The sequence below is a fragment of the Neopsephotus bourkii genome, unplaced genomic scaffold (genome assembly GCF_033783945.1).
Source record: "Neopsephotus bourkii isolate Nb327-2 ecotype Australia unplaced genomic scaffold, CSIRO-AGI_Nbou_v1 NB_1132, whole genome shotgun sequence".
Taxonomy (NCBI): domain Eukaryota; kingdom Metazoa; phylum Chordata; class Aves; order Psittaciformes; family Psittacidae; genus Neopsephotus; species Neopsephotus bourkii.
The window spans coordinates 2,602,390-2,620,880 of NW_026901618.1; the positions used below are offsets into that span (position 1 = coordinate 2,602,390).

An 18,491-nucleotide genomic window follows, 5' to 3' on the forward strand; every position below is an offset into this window, starting at 1 on the left:
ACATAAGTCAGCAGAGTCAGTGGATACTGATCTTGGCTATACAATAGGAGTATAGGCCTTTGAAACCTTTATATCAGGTGATTAAGGCCAAGAAAAAAAGTTCAGCATCCTACTGCCAATACAAAACAGGTATCCAGATTTTTGTGCAGTAAATCAGAAGACAACAGCATGTATCTTTTGGTTATACTTCTATTCTAGTCTCACAACACAGCTTCTTTTCCTTAGCAGAATGACTTCTTCGTTCTTTATTATTCCCACAAATATCCTTTATTGATTGCCCAGTGAAGGGTGGGAATCCTTCTATAAGATACTTTTTCATTATGCCACAATCTGGCCTCTTTATGAATCCATTTCTTAAAGCATGCAAATTCAGTTTCCTGACTTCACAGTGCCATTTATTAAGGTAGTCAAGGGTCCCCACCTGCCAGCACATCTTCCCTAGGGACATTCCTGTGCAGATCACAGACACCCTGAGTGACTCTGCCAGGGCCCACGACACAGCACTGCTGGAAGCACTTCTGGTCCTGCCATGTTTAACAGCATGAAAGATCCTGCTCTATTCCACCTATCTGATCTACAAGCATGGTTCCTGTTATTCCAGTATGTGAGCAACCCATGATCATTCATATTTTTACCTTGTAACACTTAAGTTAGATAAGGGAAAAGCTATTCTTTTAACTTTACAGATGGGAAACAGAAGCACTGACAGCCTAAGAGCTTGATTTGCTTGGTCTTAAATTCCTAGAAAACTCCAAGCAGAACCCAACTGGGATTTTCAACAGCAACTAAAAACCTAACTGTAGCTCTAGCAGCATTTTCCAAACACGGCTTTGTGTGTCGTGCCCCAAGTTACATATGGGATACATGACAGACCAGGGAATTCAGGTAAGTCTGTGCTCAGTCCCTCTAATGCAGAGGCTCCAAAGCACCCCTAAGTCTGTGCGTGCATCCTGCTCACCTGCTGACTGCAAGGCTGGCCAAGGGTGCTTTCTGCCCCAAAGAGCTACCCCTGCTGCTGGCAGGGAACTTGGGAGAGATGATGAAAGGCTTGTCTTCATTTTCTGATCTGCATGTCCTGCTAAGAATCTTCCTGTAAGACTACCCCACCATATATACAATTACAGAGGAATGTCCTGGCAGAAACAGACATGCTCTGAAGAGAAGTCCCACATCCTCTCCTGAAGGCAACTAAGCAGCAGGCACACACATGGGTGCTGTGTTCCACAAAGGCACAAGAAACACCAGAGGCTGCCACGAATACCTCTACTCTTGACTGTACTGCCCAAGCCAACATCAGCCTTGCATTAATATTTACTCACATTTACTGGGAGGGTGGTGAGGCACTGGCACAGGGTGCCCAGAGAAGCTGTGACTGCTTCATCCCTAGCAGTGTTCTAGATATCTTTAAGGTCTCTTCCAACCCAGTCTGTGATTTAGCCTGAATATACCAGGCTAGTCTTATATATTGAGTACATATGATCTGGAAGTCACCAGTATGCCCCAACCATGTCTTTCTGACTGAAAACACCCTAAACCCTTTTTTTCTGAAGCTGTTGCATCATTTTGTTGTGTCCCACATGTATTCCAATGGGAAGCCATCACTGCAGCCTTTGGCATTTCACCTAGTAAACCCAGGACTTCCGACAACCACATACTCTACACACGTATTTACTACAGCTAGCAGTAAAGGACAACGAGGAGGCTGCTGTCACTCTGTAGGTTCGCAATGCCTGGTTCTCAAGTTCCAACTCCACTATCCCTGGAGATTTGTGTTCACATTATCTTTTCAAAGAAAATTATACTGTTTTTCAGGTTGAGGTTTGGGGTTTTTCTTATAGCTGTATCAGCAAAGCAGTCCTACATTTGAGTTTATATATCCATGTAGCCTGAGATGCATTTACACCTGAGCAAATGTAGAAGGCAGAAAGCTTGTCAGGATTAATTATATCAGGGACAGGAACTGCATCTGGTTATACCTGTGTTACTCTCAGGACAGCGAGACTTAATGATGCACTAGTAACTGAGAACAGGAGGGCCTTGCACTAAATAAATGGCCAAGCAGACACCATGAGGGAGACAGGGTGAAAGTAAGTGTACAGACAAGATGGCCTGAGGGTTTGGCAGGCACGGTGGAGTTTACAGGACAGCAGCTCATCACTTTGGATTAGGAGCCTACGTTCAAAATGAAAAAGAAAACATGTTAAATGAAAAAAATAAATCGTACGGAAAACTGAAGAAAAACATCCGAAAGATGCTAGCTCCATAGTTTTTTCAGGTCGGTGACTTTCTGCCTGGCCATTGGAAAACTGCAGCAGTGAAAATTACATACTATTGCAAAACTGGAAAATAGGATCTTTTTTAATATATATATATGTATATATACACACACATATATAAATTGTATGATCATCTGCAAGGAGGCAGATTTTCCTTTGAAAAGGAACTTGTCCTACAGTTTGAGCCCTGTTTCTTTACCAGTGAATTCCCAAGGTCAGACCCTCATCTGCAGTGAAGTGGCATAGGCAAAGCAGCAATGCCTATGTAGGGAGCATGAGAACGCTGCCGTGTTTATGAAAACTGAGCCTGTATCTGTGGCATATTGATAGAAATTCAGCATGTTTTCCTCGCATGATCAAAAATAAGAAAAAAGGCACACTGTGAGGGACAAACCATTTAAAATAAAAGGGGCCTGATTCTTTTCTCAGATTTTACAATTTTGTCACGCCACCAATTCCAAGAAAGACTCTTGACTTCTAAACATAAATGGGAGAAAACGCAGCTCAAGTATCTTGAAAAATAAATAACAAATGCAAGGAAAATGAAGTACTGACTATAATCTTCACATATATCCAAATATTTTACTAGGTCATAAAGTTTCCATGTATAGTTGTTAAATGTTTTATAGTGTTTGAGGACTTTTATCATCAAATTTTTTCAAGCATCAAACGCAAAACAGAATAATTCAAAGTATTATACAAAATGATGATTTTATTCTTCAAACCTTACCTCCTATCCAAGTTAGTATTAGTTTTCAGTATTACTATGTCTGCCAAATAAATTTTTTATTTCCTATATATTCAACATGTTCTTATGACAGCATCCATCATGACTTTTTTGCTGTGGCTTAAATACAGCAAGAAATTGAGTGTTTTAGTATCTTTAATGATGTAATACTATTACACAGTGGTTCAGTACCACATGGACAAAATAAAACTGTTGTGCTCTCCTTGGAAATTCAGTAAAACTGATCTGCTGTGTAATATTTTACATATTTTATTTCTCAAACTTTAGGACCATTGATTCAGAACGTTTTGATCTTTAGGTGTTTTTAAATCTTAAAATTAATAGATTGACTCAATAAGAGCCAATTCAGTGATCAAAACTACTTCAAGTGAGTATAGTAGCTTATCCTGATTAATCTGTATTACAGCCATACTGCTGGATATTACTAATTGATTTATATACCCTCCTTTCTATACCCATTTACAAGGACAATTATGAACTCCATCACATATGTTTAAATGGGTTACATTAGAATAATATCTAGAAACTATACTGCTGAGCTTAAAATCTTTAAGAACAGGTGAATTCTTCATTAATGGGTATGCTATCAATCCACTACAAATGGCCTATAACCTTTAAGGTGGTACATGGTACTAATATTTCACTTTTCATGGGCAGTTTGGGGCTGACTCCAATGATGAGCTCCACCGCTCTTTTTAATTGTTTTTAAAATCGCATATTATACGCAGCAATAAACACAAATTAGTATTATACCATCCACAGCTTTCTGCAAGGCATGGTTTCTATAAACAAGTTAAAACGCATACATCTGTAAATAATAAGTATGCTGAATTTAATGAATAAGGGTACTAAAAGAAATTGAACAGTAGGGTATCAGCAATTAGAGTAACTGCCCATTTTATTAAAAATGTATTGTTTCCAGCTTTGCCTTAGAAGGCTTTTATTACTCTGCTAATTCTAAATTTTGATTTCCTTAGAAAAGGAGGTCTATCTCCTTATTTTCTTTGACAGCCCCTTGTCACACAGCCACTCACCTTTTTTACAAGGCAACAGGTAACTGTGAGGCTTTGTATCTCATTGCTCAGGATCTCACTCTCAGGCCCTCAACACAGACCTTGTTTTTGGCATTAAACCACCCAGAGGTACAATTCCATGCCACAATGGAGCTGGGATTAAACCTGCTGAACCAGCAAATCCCAGGCAGCCACCCCTTGGCCTTTCCCAGAGGTTACCAATGCTCCAATGGAGTGGGCAGAAAAGCATGTGTCCAGCTTCCCAGTTATGCTGCTTCAAAACAGGGCCATTTGCTGCAGCTGGCAAGGCTTGGGGCTGTGAAATGGAGCCATGAGTTATTCCTGCCATGAAGCAGCAGCCTCCTGCAGAGGACAGGGCAATGCTTAGACTAAGAGAAGCAAAGGTAGATCCTTAAACCAAGCAGGTATTTCAGTACACATCTCCCATGCCCTTAACGCTATTGCATTGGACTTCTGGGGTACTTCTGCTTGTATATAGATGTTTTCACATTCACGTAGCTTACTACTTAAGTAAGCATCAAAACTAATCGTTACTCTAGCCTAACTGCACCCACATTACTGTACTGCTGCAACTGTGGAGGTATAATTAAAACAATACATTATTTACATTTAGACATGACATAACAGGAAAAAATGGCTTTCACAATTTGAGCTTATCTGCAACTAGACGGGCAGTCAAACCAAAACTTAACCTTTCTGACATGCTCCAGCGCACATACATGAGCAACATCTGAGACCAAAACAGGGACGAATGCTGTCCTCAAACTCCTCAACATGCCAGACCAGGACAGTGCATTACTAAATGCAGCTCATCTCAACATTTCTGATGCTAGCGTACGAAATTCAAGCTTATGGAATATTTAAGAACTGAGCATCACCAGGATCTTCTGAGGGGACAAATAAAATATACAGTTTAGCAAGCGTAATGCTTGCCTGAGCAGAATTTCTGTATTTCTGAATTGAATACCTTCCAGACAAAAGATGGTAACACAGTGGGGAAGGTACCATGAAAAACTGAGACACCCCTGGATTTCCTCTCCTTGTAATTCAGAGTCCTTGGCACTGAGTTTACATAAATGTTCTTTATATATATATTATATATATAATTGTATATATATTATATATTTTTTAATCGGTGCATTTCAGTTTCTGCTGGTCCAGTCAAACTGGCAAAAATCCCTCTGCCCCTTGCACAACAGGTGCAGCAGAATCTGGATGCTGGAAAGGAGTTCAGTGTCCTAAAGCCAAGCAGTAGCAACACTGCGACTGTGGCTCAGAGCACACCTCCACTCCCTGCCTAGAAGCGTAAAGATCAATAAAATATGACATGCACAAGAGACTGGAGATAGGAAGAGTACTGTGACTGCAGAGCACATTTCCTGATATTCTGTTCTCCTATTCTCTACCTGCAGAGAACTTTCTTATTAAACCCTTGGAGTGAGGAATGCTCATGATTTTACCGGTGTACCATCTGTCGGTACACTGTAAGCAAACACATACATGCTAGCAGTACTTCCTATTCACCTGGTCTTATTTAATTCCGAGTTTATCAGTGACTTAGGTTTTTTTTTTTCCCAGCTAAGCTGATCACAGATGATTGCAACATCCCAGTCTTACAAACAGGGAAAATATAAACTGTATTTTATACAGAATATGGCAAGAAGGAACTACTTTATTTTCCAAGAACTGGACAAGCAACCTTCAGTCCTGGCACCAGATGTCCCAAGAAATTTACGGCAAAGCTTATGCTTGAAAAAAGGAAGCAACTGTTTTCAAGTGAGATTCTCTTCCGGATGCTCTATGACTAAAGCTACCATGCTTTAAGTAATTTTAAAATGTCTGTATCATGATTATCCAATATCACACATAGGCATATGTTTCACAAAACAGTGTCCATTTTGTGAAATTAGTAAACTGTAATGCTATGGTGCTGTTAGCTAGAAATAATTGGTTTCTTAGTACTTGCACAAGTCTGACAACTGTACAGCAGCACGTAATTGCTCAAAACTGTAATATACCTAGGTAAGCTTTCCACAGAGTATGTTTGGTATGCCTTCCTTTACTTCCTTTTCTAAGGTCTGATCCTGTCATTAAATGGACCTCTTGGAAATCTTGGGAAATCTTTTTCCACACTTTGATCCACCATATATAACAAGTTTGTCATCCAAAGATGACAATCTATAATAATTAAAAAGATTAACCTAAGAACTCAAGAAATGCTCTCTAAGAATACTCACCTCTGACCAATTTATGCTAGGACCAGTCCCAATGGGCAATTCCAGTACAGCGGGACATGGCACATTTTGGAAAGCTCTCACACCAGCGAGGCAGGAAGGACACCCCACTGTTTGCTGGCACCCCTGGCATTTGCAAAGCATTTTGCCTATCACTGCCTTCTATTGTTTCCTGAGACAAGCAGGGCCCCAGTGAACAATTAAAGCTTTCAATAAATAATCTGTAAGCACATTCATTTGATTTACTGTTATTTGATACAGCAGTTAGTTTCAATGGGGCAGTTACTATTGATCACATAAAGTACTACAGACAAACATGAAACACTTCCAGAACTCCATGGATTATTACTCTTTATCTGCCACTAATCTGTGTTACTTGTAATGGTTGTGAATTTAAAATCAATAACAACAATTAGCGTTCTGTACACTTGCAGGAATGAATCATGTGAAATACATGGCTACAAAAATGAAAGGCTGAGGAGCTTGCAAACATAAAAGGCTTTTGCAAGTAGGAAACTCTAAAATAATTTATCCTGGTATTATAAAGCATCCAATAATGTGGGTAAAGAAAAGGAAAAAAAAATACAGGTATTTTAAATGCACCTGAAAGCATACACACAATTATAAAAGGGTATTGATAAGATTTCCATAATAAATCAAAGAGATTTCAGAGTACAACTTTCAACTAAGCTGGTGACAAAAAGGCACCAAAGTTTTCCTTAGAAAATTCCACTACACGTCCTACAATTTCATACTTGCTCAACATCTCCGGCAGTTTTGGGATGGTAACAACTGCAGGATTTGTGCCTATGAGGGGAACTGGACACAGGAAAAGGTCTGCCTCCTCTTCCCACTAGCTTTTATTGGAGAGTCTATTGTCAGGAAAAAAAAAAGGCATTTAAATGTAAGAAATGAAAGCAAAGTGAAATTAATAGAGCTGGAAACTGATTGCAAACGTTGTATGTTGAAAAACACCTTTCTCAGCTTCAAAGTCATATAAACTAGCTTTGAATCTAATGAAATGCATGGAAATAACAGTATTTTGAGATCTTTGTTAGAGTAATAATTCTAGACAATTAAAATGCAAAGCAATAAGAGAAATGTTTTATCATTAAACTGTAACCAGAGCTCTGTGTGAAATCATCCATTCAGAAGACTTTGTTTTTCATCAATTATTTGTTATTTATCTGATGTAAATATAAGAAGTCCTAATTAAAATGTATGACTCCTCATGCAGCTTCTTGTCATTAAGACCAATGAAAGCATTCTGAAGACCATAATGAAATAATTATGTTTGCCTTTAAGAATCCTCTTCAACAACACATGGCAGTACTACACTAAATTAAAACATCAGGAACTAAATTTCTCTTGCATCTATTTCCATTTTCACTAATTATACCCCTGAGCTTTCCAATAGACCAGGCCCTAAAATTCTTTTGAAGCTGAAACAGCCTAAGGAACAGCAGCCTTTTCATAGTAATGGACTTTGATGAAGAAACAAAGGTAATGCAGCCCTGGAAGCATTAATATTTCAAAAAGAGTTATCATGTGAGAATACGTGTTTATATGAAAAACGGGGAAAAGATTGTCAGCAAAGAGCCAAATATGTGCTCCAGAGAAACCGATACTCTGATTTAATCTCATTTAATTGCGTCATTCTTCCGCACCTCTTTTCGTCAGAGTAGATTCTTGTTCTTGAACAGAAATTAAGGTTAGCAGAAGCAAAACACAGCGTCACTGGGCAGTATCAGGGTAACCAAGCTCTGCTTTCACATTCTGGTAAAGGTGAAAACAGGCCCTGTGAACAATTACAGCGTTCATATGAGACTCCCATTTCAGGGACAGGGGCACAGCTATTTTCCTAAACCGCCTCCAGACATGCAGCACTTCCCACCTCCAGACATGCAGCACTTCCTAACACACAGCTTGTGTTTCAACCATGAAGTCCTGTAGGACCTCTCAAAACACAGAGAAAGAAAAGGATTTGGATAAAGGGGGTAAAAAACCCCCAACCAACAATAAAAAAACCCAACCCCCCCAAAAAAGCACAGAAGGATATGAGTCAGCTCCGACTTCTTGCAGGCAGCCAAAGTCTTCCTTCTGAAACTTCGGAGGGATCATGGATCCTTCTTGCCATGGTCTCAGATAAGTGAATGTCGCAATACACGCATACCTAACCTGCATAGCATGCGATGACATCTGCAACTAGAAAAACACAGCCAGAATATGCTCTCTAAAAGGAGAAAGGCTGAGCTTCACTGGGGATGAGGACGAGGGAGAAGTATATTCTTCTGTTAGCTCCCTCATCAAAGACACTTTGAAGAAGTATCTGAAAGACACGGGAGATTTGCCATTTGTTCTGCATTCTACATCTTAATGTTCAAAGTCTGGGGTGAAACAGACGGATCTTTGAGAAAGACTGGTTTCCAAGACTTTCAGCCAGCCACTAAGGAGGATTTGACATATAACCTGATCCAGTAACTACTAAAATTTCTTCCTCGAATGAAAAGAGGAAACCCAACAGCAAAGCAATGCAAAGGAATACTCTGAAAGATGGGGGTGGGAAGAAAAATCTCCTCAGACCAAAAGCTGAAAGATGGAAGTATGAACAACTGCTTAAAAAAACCCAACCAACCTTCCCCTCAGGACCTTATCTTAACGATGAGAAAGGTCACACATGCCTGACTTTTTTAGCCACCCCTTTGACTTGTGCCTCAAGCCAAAAGTGTATATTGGCGGATCAGTGCTCTTTGCTAGGAAGGGAAGGTTTGTAAAGGATTAGAGCAACCTAGAGAGCTGTGCAAAAAAAGCCCCAGAGAGTAGACGTCTGGGGTGCACAGGCATTTCCCTGCACCTGAACCAGGGTCCTGGGGAAAGCATCTATCTGCGGATCAGCTGCCTCGACGGCTACAGCCCTTGCCAAAGGAAGGTTTGGGCACGTATCGCCAGATGGCACTGTGACACAGTTTCCTAGCTCCTTTTCCTTGGTGTGCGAGTGAATGCTCAGTCTTGGAAAGACAGGCAACGCTGGTCTGCATGGTGGGATTTTGGTACAAGGTGTGGAACTATAAATGCACTTGGCAGACCCAGAGAGGTGAGCTGCAGAGGAGCCCACTCTCTGTCCTGGACTCTGCCAGAAGACAGCCTTTGAGCAATAGCACTAGGGGCATGAAGCTCCAAGACCCCTGAAAGCCAGAGTACAGCTGCACTGCACCTCAACAGCTCTATCCCACATCAGGATTTGCAAAGAAGCAAAACAGTTAAAGCAACTCAGATGCTGCTACCTCCACGTATCATGCAGAGACCTGGGAATCCTCGTGGTGTTGGTCATCAGCTGGCAGAGGAGTGATTCTGGTACACGACCAGAAAGATGACAGTGAAGTCTCTTGGTCAAAGAGGAGATACGCACTTGTATGTGATGTGCTGCTGTGCAGGCAGCTTGGCAGAAAGGACCACTCGAGCGGCATAATGGCCAATGACCACTCAACCTCAAGCTGCATTCAGATCTAAAAATCATAGGATTTGAGAGATTTTTTTTTACTTGACTGTTATTTGGATTTCTGTGTGTTTTTGTGTTGGATTTTTGTGTGTTTTGGGTTTTATTGTTATTTAATTTTTTTTTAATTTTATTTTAATGGAGCCATTCCTTCCACTGTTTGTATCTTACAGGCACAAACGGCTTTCTAGGATTGAAGCACCCTCTGACGAAATTCTGAGTTAAATCAACCTGTGGTAGTTTTCTCTAGCTGGTGCAACACTGGCAACTTGTCTAATTGCTCCACACCTCTGCTGTGTACCTTTAAAAGGAGAATGATTCTTCTTTATTTCTAAGAAACGATTCATGCTCATTGTGCTGAATATCCAGCACAATGGCATGAGCTTTTATGGGTATTTCATAAAAGCACTGGTAAATACATAACACCAAAGGCTCACTCATACAGCCACTCTCTCTGTTCGAAACTCTTATTAAAATCCAGGGTGGACGGCTGAGTGCATTTAAGTACTTTTGTCTAAAAGACAAAAATATACTTAATTTGTCATTTTATTGTCAAAGAGCCATGCTAAAAATACAACATGAGCCTAGAGAAAAATATTATGGTTCAATGAAAAGAGACCCTCCAAACCACTAAAAGAAACTAAGCTCTGCTAAAAAATCCCTTTGTTGCCAGACATTTCTCTGCTCTTTTTCTTAGGGGGTGCACTTAGAGGGTAAAATGTAAGTCACTGAAAGTGCATAAAACGGAAATCCCTCCAAACTATGGATGGACTTTAACACCATGCCCTTAATGGTGAAGATCCAGAACACTGAGAATTTATAAATACTCATTCAAGCTTTAACCTGTTAAAGCTATATAAGTGTCACTTGTATGTGTATATTTAACTTACATAGTTTTGCAATATTCAGTTTATATATGGTATAAGCATGGGAAAGAAAAATCACCTTGTCCGAGAGGAACAAAGGTGTATTATACACTCTGTGTCCAAGATTCTTTACACAGACTTGCTGGATTATATTTCCATCTCTCTTAACAACAGTACTTGAAGAAACTGTAAGGCTCAAACAGGACGCTAAAAGAAAGTGAGGTCAGTTATATAAGGGCTGGCATTAGTTTGCTAAAAAGCTTTTTTCCTACCCACTCCTAAATAAAAGGACAAAGAAGTGAACATTGTGGGAATGTGTTTCCAAACCACATGATATCCTTATCAGATTGTCATGCACAAGGGAGGTTCTCACACAGGGACCCCATGCTGGTGAGCTGCTGCAAGCTGCCCCATCATATGATGCAAGTTCTCCGCTCCTATTCAGATTAGTAAAATGAGCTGAAGGAAGCTAGATTTTTCCCTCTTTTCCCCTCCTCAAAATAAGCATAATGCACAATGACCACAATCATATTAATCTGCTGCAACTGGGAATCAATCCTGAGCAGCTGCTAATGATGAGAGAGTATATGAAGGGATAATTTTGCTATTAAAATCTATACTACTACAAGTTTGAAAGCACTCAGATAAATAAGTGATGAATGGACTTTAACACAAGGAAGCAAACTGAGAATCAGGGAAATCCGAGGCAGACAAAATACAGGGACAAAACCTCGGCTGACTTCTAAATGTAATGCTTTCATAAGCAAAGCCCTACTTTGTCTTATAAGTGTCTCTATTTCCACTGTTAACATGCTGAACTCTCTCATTTAATTACTTTTTCATACAGATTGGGGACAGTGGGGAAGTCCTTTAAAATTTTTTTAACATTCAATGAAGGTTCCAAATAGCATTTAGTCATTTCAATATGTTGCCTGGTTTTTAAAGCGCTGAGGGAGCTCCTAGATGCTCAGCATATTTGGAAATGAAGCCATGAAATGTGGATTTAGGATGCTAACTTTAGGCTACTGTTTCTGACATTCTTAACTTTTGAAACGTATTTGCTCATGCAAAGACAGATAATAAAATCCCAAACCTTAGATTATTTTTAAAGAGACAATTTAAACCCCGCGTTTTTGGTTGAAAGTTGTTTGCTGATTACAATTAAGAGGAACAGCTAAGATTACTGTGAGTGAAAAACTGCACAGAAGAATCATTTCCACATGATATCAGTTTGTTTATTTTGTACCTAGAATATGGTTCTCATAAAAAGGCAGCAGCAGATGAAAGACATTACTCTTGGTTTGCCTGCTAGAAAATCCAGCTTTGCTGCTGTCCTCCCTATATCGTTTCTTGCAGTACAGAGAAAATTGTTATTCTGTTACTTTAGAATAGTTTTGAGCATTTTGTGGCTTGTATTTTCATGGTTCCATTTGGTTTGAAAGGGCTTGGATTTCAGCAAGAAGTGGCATGGGTCACAGTGCATGGGGACAGACTTCATGCACGTGAGCAAAGGTCAGAATCAATCATAGCTTTGTATTTCCAGGCCTATTACTTTTGGCAGTTTTCCCTGCCAGAAGGGGCTAAAATATTTGCTTCCCAAAAGGACTAAATATCAATAGGGGGCAGGAATATAATCAGCTTCTCAACCACGCAGCAGTGAGAAATGAGGGAAACAGATCTCCTTGCCGTAGCCACTACGCCATCTAAATGTTAGATGCAACATTTTCAGCAAAAAGTTGAAAGATTTCACAGCACAGTGACTTGAAAAGGACAATAGGCCTATTTAGGCAATTATATTATGCAGGCTTTGTTATTAGGCAGCCCTGCTCAGTCCCAGAAAGTCTGGATAATCAAAAGTGTCCAAGTACAGGAAGGGGAAAAGTACAACCCCACCCTCCCACACAGCCGCTGCCAGGACCTCTGGATTTGAAGGGTAAAGTCTATTTACCGAAGCTCCTTGGCCATTTTATGCATCAACTGATATCCTTCCTCATGGGGATGCACGCTACTGCCTAGCAAAGCCCTGGAAAGCCTTCTGAAACCACAGCTAATTTGGCCTCAGCCGCCCACCCCTGTAGATTTGCTGCTCGGAGGCTGCTGCTAGCCCCCTAAGGCAGAAACTTTGAGGGGGAGAGGGATGTTCCCCCCTACTCGCACGCATACCAGCACTGGTCCTCATGGCCAAACAGATCTCACAACTCATGGTAGCTGTGCTCTGCTTTTGAGGTCTCAATAGGATGGGGCATGGCGCAGCCGACTGCGGCAGACAGCAGTCCTGAGTACAATGTCTTTTTCACAACCCCACTCCCAAATCGAAATGCTGGCTGTGTAACACAGCCGCACTTCATCGCCTGTGTAAAGGGCAGTATATAAATTAGACCTGAGCAAAAACAGTCACTTGGGATGTTTAGGAGAGGTGGAAGCATAACAGCCAGCCGGGGCACCTTTCTCTCCATAGAGCCTGATGCAGGCATGACATACACATGGTTAAGGAAGACAGCTCAGCAGTAAGCAGGGATTTAACTGGACGTGAGGATGACTAACTTCGCTGTCTGAAACATTATCTCTCTCTTTCAACTCCTTAACTTCACCATAACCCTCTTCGAGGCAAAGCAGCACTACGACAGCCTGGCTTTGTTTTGACAAGTTGCACCTTGGCTGCACAGACTCATTAGGCAAGCAGGGAGTCACCGAAAGATACATTGCTTTTCCTCCATGCTTACCCACTCAGACTTCACCAGCAAACACCTCTCATCATTTTTGCCTGCTGGAGTTTTTGACAGTGGTGTATGTCCATTACAGTTTTCCTGTGCCTGCAGCATTTTCCTGATACAAGCTGACTGTATCAGGGTCCACCTAGAAAACAGTGTTCTCGTTTCAATTAATCTGGAAGAAAACTATGCATTTTTTTTTTTTTTTACTGAAGGGGATCAGAAATAAACTCTCCTCATCACATATTTCAGGGTATTAAGCTAAGAGTATAAAAATTTAAACAAAGACTGTATCCCTGAGCAAAGCAGTCCTAGTGATTCAGCTCTAAGTTTATAGATGAACTTTAAAGAAAATAGCCTAGTTCAAGCAGATCTTGCCTTCTGGGCACTAACAAACACACCTGCAGCAATTTGATACTTGGGAATGCAGATTACAAGTTCTTCACTTCAAATTGTTTGTTTTTAAATTCAGAAAGATGAAAGAAAATTAAGTGCTGAGCATTTTTTTTGTTGAGCACAGATGTTTCCAGTGCTTGCAGGGAACTAGAACCTTTACTCAAAAGTTGCAATAATCCAGAATTCAGAAGGAAAATGCATGCCTTCTAGAGTCAGTCTTCACGAAGTTTCTGAAAGTTAATACCTGCTAGATCCTCTCCAGGAAAACACTTCCCACCAAACTGAAATAAGAACTGTATACTGTGCAAGCCTCGACGTCCTATTATGTTCTGCTGCCATATCCATAATATTCTTCTAAGCCTAATAACACGCGGTAGGTATGGCAGTAGTTTTCTACTTGATATAATTAGCTGAAACACTACATGCTGCCAAACAAACTTAGTCTTGTTTGGGGCCTGCTGATTTCGGTTTTTTGCCTGTTTAATTAATGAAGACTAATGAAGATGTTTTTAAATAAGCTTTTCTAAGGCTAAATCACCAGTCCTTGCAGATCCTTTCTCATGGCCTGTCCTGTTCCCACTTCAGCAGTATTTAGTTAGCTCACATTTCACCAAAAGTTACTAGTTTTCTCTCAGTATGTGTTGTTGCTGCACTATGAGGGAGTAGAAAATTCTGCCTTACTTGAAAAAACTCTGAAATGCTTATTCTTGCAATATTTACTATTTTGTTGTCATAAGAACTATTCTTGTCTGATTTGATTACTGACCTGATTTTTATCTTACGAGAAAAGGTGTGAGAATGACTCGTGATTATAAGTGAGGCCGATTCTACTCTGAGTATTTCTTTGCATTTAACATTTCTTTGCAGATAAATAATTTCCTTTTAAATCCACAATATCTAATATCACATAAAACAGAGCACAAAACTGGGTATTTTTGTGTGTGCTCTTAACACATCTTGCAACATAACAGTGGCTAACGTCTGCACTGCAAACCCGTAGCAGGTTTTTCCTCCCACAGGCAGTAGGAAAAAAATGCCATACAAGTTAAGGTCGTGTGTGCTGTGCCTTACCCTCTATTTTTACTTTGCAGACCCTCGTGGACTAGCAAATTCGTGATGATGCAGGAGTGTGCTTGATTAGTGAATCGTAATGGGATTAGCATACTGAAGATGTACTGAAGTTGGAGACCTAAAGCATTCCGCCCTAACCCCTGCAATTTCCAGTTCTGCCAGCATCTGAGCTGAAACCCTGATGCTGTCTGGGATTGTTACTGGCCTGTTCAGAGTCTGCACTATCCATGTATTATTCCCTTAACAACCATTTACCTTTTACTCTACAATCACATCTCTATCAAAGCAATATTTCTAAGGTCTAAAGCAATAGCTGCAGGTGTCCTGCTTTTATGGCAGAGCAAAAAATAAAACAACAAAATAAACCAAAAAACCTATCACATGTCTAGCACTTTCAAAATTTGGCTACAATTACACTGAATTAAATTACCGAGGTCTTCATAATAATAGAGAATCAGGAAACACTCAAGTTAATGTTAAACGTTGCTATCTTTGTATTTACAAGCACTGAAGCAACCTTTAAACCATTAAAAGTTTTCTGCACCACAGAAATTCTGGTTTTGTCATTATTTTTATGAGATGCAAGATAAAATCTCACGTTGAGAGAATTTTAGTGTTTTATAATCCACTTACATGTATTTACCCATACACATGAAGTGCTTACACTTTCATCAAAACTAAAACCAAAGCTGCTTCTAGAAATCAAAGAGAATTATTCATTTGGGCCTTAACTAAACTGCTTTTCCACATTTCTATACCATTAACTTTCACAGTTCAAATTACAGCCAATGTATTATGATTCAGGTTTCGGCCTTATTTAAATTCCCATGCAGTGAAGATTAATCCTATTGCTTACAAAGTTACAAGACTGGATTCCTGAATGCATTTTCCTGTATTTTTTATTTACTCTTGTTAATACAAGTTCTTTGATTAACTAAACTTTGCTGTTATCAACACTTGTCTCTTACCACAGGCCCTAGGCAAATGACATATTTACCACTCATTCCATTCTGATAAGGGTAATCCTGTGTTTAACTTGCCCAAGAACAAGCACCATATATTTTGTTTTTAAGAATCTTGCTTCTAGGTATTAACAGCATACAAGAGAATGAGCAGGGCATTTTGAAGCCAGAAGTTATTTAAAGAACATTTTGCGAATGTAAGCTTTTTAACAACAGCATATGCCTCCTACTCCAGGAAAGTTTATGTAATTCCAGGTTCCGCAATATCACCACTGAAGTTATACTAAAATTTAAACCATGGAAGGAGGAAAATACCTTTTTAGTAAAACATCTGTTTGGGGTTGGTTTTTTTTTTTTTTGTTTCCCCTAACTGAAGCTCTCCCATAGCTAGAAACATTTTAAAGTAAAAGCTTTGTTTTGTATCTTGTTTGAAGCATTTTGAAAACAGCACGGATAAAATAAACATCCCACGTTGAACTTCACAGCTCATTTTAGTTGTAAAGACATCAAAACATTTGCAGTGTGGTAGGCTGGTAGTCACTGAGTTTTACAATTCTCTTTTCATTACTCAGCCCACACAAACGTCATACGGTGACTGAAAACTTTTAAGCACAGTGAAAAACACTTTCACGAAACATTTTTTCTGTTCCACCCTCCACCCCTTTGAAATAAACCTTACTGAAGGAAAAACTATTTAATTCCTAGGTAACATCTTAACGTCCTGCAGAACAGTTTCAAAAAGCATTATACAGTTAATGGTGTACTGAAGTGCCTGCGAGTGTGCTAAAAACGTTTTGATAGATAGCCAAGTCATTTATCTACATCACCGTCAGAGCAGTGAAGCATCCTGCAAGCTTTTACAAGCTGTATAAGGTGATGCTTTCTGGCACTTTTTGTCATTTCTCAAACTTTAAACGGAGGTAATAAAATACTGCCATTGTTAACCATGTATGCACTTCAGCAACAAAACAAGACCCTATAATACAATAATGCATTTTCAGAAGTGTCCTGCCACTAACTCTCCCTCCTCCGTTACCAGTGCAACGCTGCCTGAATCTCAAGGTAGAGAAATAATTGATGGTTAAACTCAAAGGGTGTTCACAGTAAGTAGTTTTCTAGCAAAACAGCAACTTCTTAGAGCAACAAAGTGAAGAGGAAAGGTGGCAGCAAGGTCAGTACAAAGAAATATTGCCTTTTCTTAGGAAACTTAAAACTACTGTCTGATTTTTAGAATGGCATCTACCCAATGCAATTCCATGCCTTTTCAAGAACTGTTCAGAGCAGTATTTTAATTGCTTGGCTGCTCTGCTAGAACGCACTTTGAGACAACACGCATCTAGATTATCAGAGGTGCGATAAAGTTAGATTAAGGAGACACAGAAAAAAACCCTACCACAGAGATGTTATGTAAATTTGTCCTTCAGTGGTTAGAGTTTTGTAAGTTATTTGCTGTATTACACTATAATTTTATGTGTTCCTGCTTGGCTCCACAACTGTTGTTAGGATCAATATGCTGCATGAGAAGGGATAAACAAAAAGCAGTCTGGTGCTTCTTTGCTTTTTTCTTTCTTGACAAAAGGAGAAAAAAAGCTTGCAAACCACATTTTACACAACCCCCCCCCCCCCATTATCCCTGTGCTTAATTAAAAATATTTATGTTTCAAATACACAATAACAACAACAACAATAATAATAACAGCAGCTTTAAATTGGAAAAATAACAGTTGGGACCTACATTGAGCACTGTGTCGGTGTTGCCACTCTGTTTGTGCCAATCCACTGAAGCATGCTTTGAGAGCCTTCTCCTGGAGCATGCAGGAAGACGGACTCGCAGTGTAGAAATCCAGCATCTGAGCAGGGCTCACTGCTAGAACATCCATACAGTCAAACATGATTCCCCCTGCACAGAATGCCTGCAAAAGTGCTTTCCTCTAGGTGTAGAGGAAAATGGCACATAAAAGTACACCCAACTCCATCAAACTCTGCCCCTTTTTTGGCACGTAGGCTGTTGGTCTTTTTCCCAGACCAGAATCATGAATTATGACAGACAACACAGCTAAAAGCCTGTAATTGATCCAAATGATCATTTACCATTTTCCAGACTGCCCAGCCAATCCAGCAAGATGGGGGGAAGCAAGCGGCATTCCAAGTTTTAATTATTACGAAATTTCCCCCCAAAATCTCTTTAGACTCAGTCCCACTCCTCAGGCGCTCGCCGGGTGCGTGCCGTGTCCCGCGTTGTGCCGATCACCCTCCTCCCCAGGATAAAACAGCTCCGGCAGGGACTCGGGATCCCCCTCGGCTGTGAATAGATGCTTCTGCCTCTGAACAGCTCACTTCCTACTACTTGTGTCACAGGGAATGAAAGATTGAATTGCCTAATATATGCGAGTGAACTTTCCGTGAACCCTTCCCAGGCTGCTAACCTTCAAATGACCCAAGCGGTCTGACATCACCAGCTCCCAGGATTCTCACACGCCTTCACAACTCCCAGCAGCCCTGCAAACAAGCAGGCAGGCGAAAGCAGGCGGGCGGGCAGGCAAAGGCTAGTCCCAGCGCTGCCAGAGCCGCCCCGCTGGTGCTGAGCGGGTACAGCCGCGGCGGGCGCGGACCGGGAGCCAGCTTGCAAACAGACCCACAATAATAAAGTCCCCAAACCCCAAAGCAACCAAAAGCCAGAGGAGGAGAATGGGGGTG

The 18,491-nt window shown here is 40.3% G+C and overlaps 1 protein-coding gene across 10 annotated transcripts in view; it reads right to left on the reverse strand.

The window, feature by feature from the left end:
• The window catches only part of RARB (retinoic acid receptor beta), a 324,032-nt gene that overhangs the window by 74,462 nt on the left and 231,079 nt on the right, over positions 1-18,491 (reverse strand). The window contains exons 1-2 of one of the 10 annotated variants that reach the window (XM_061362677.1): positions 17,886-18,293; positions 17,530-17,661 (exon numbers count right to left, since the gene is read on the reverse strand). The exons of 6 other annotated variants lie outside the window; for them this stretch is intronic. In XM_061362677.1, the coding sequence (XP_061218661.1) occupies positions 17,530-17,644 (115 nt within the window). In that variant the 5' untranslated portion in view covers positions 17,645-17,661; positions 17,886-18,293. Of the gene's footprint in view, positions 1-17,529; positions 18,296-18,491 lie in introns of those variants that run through there. 3 more of the 10 variants (XM_061362676.1, XM_061362675.1, XM_061362678.1) reach the window with 3 other exon arrangements.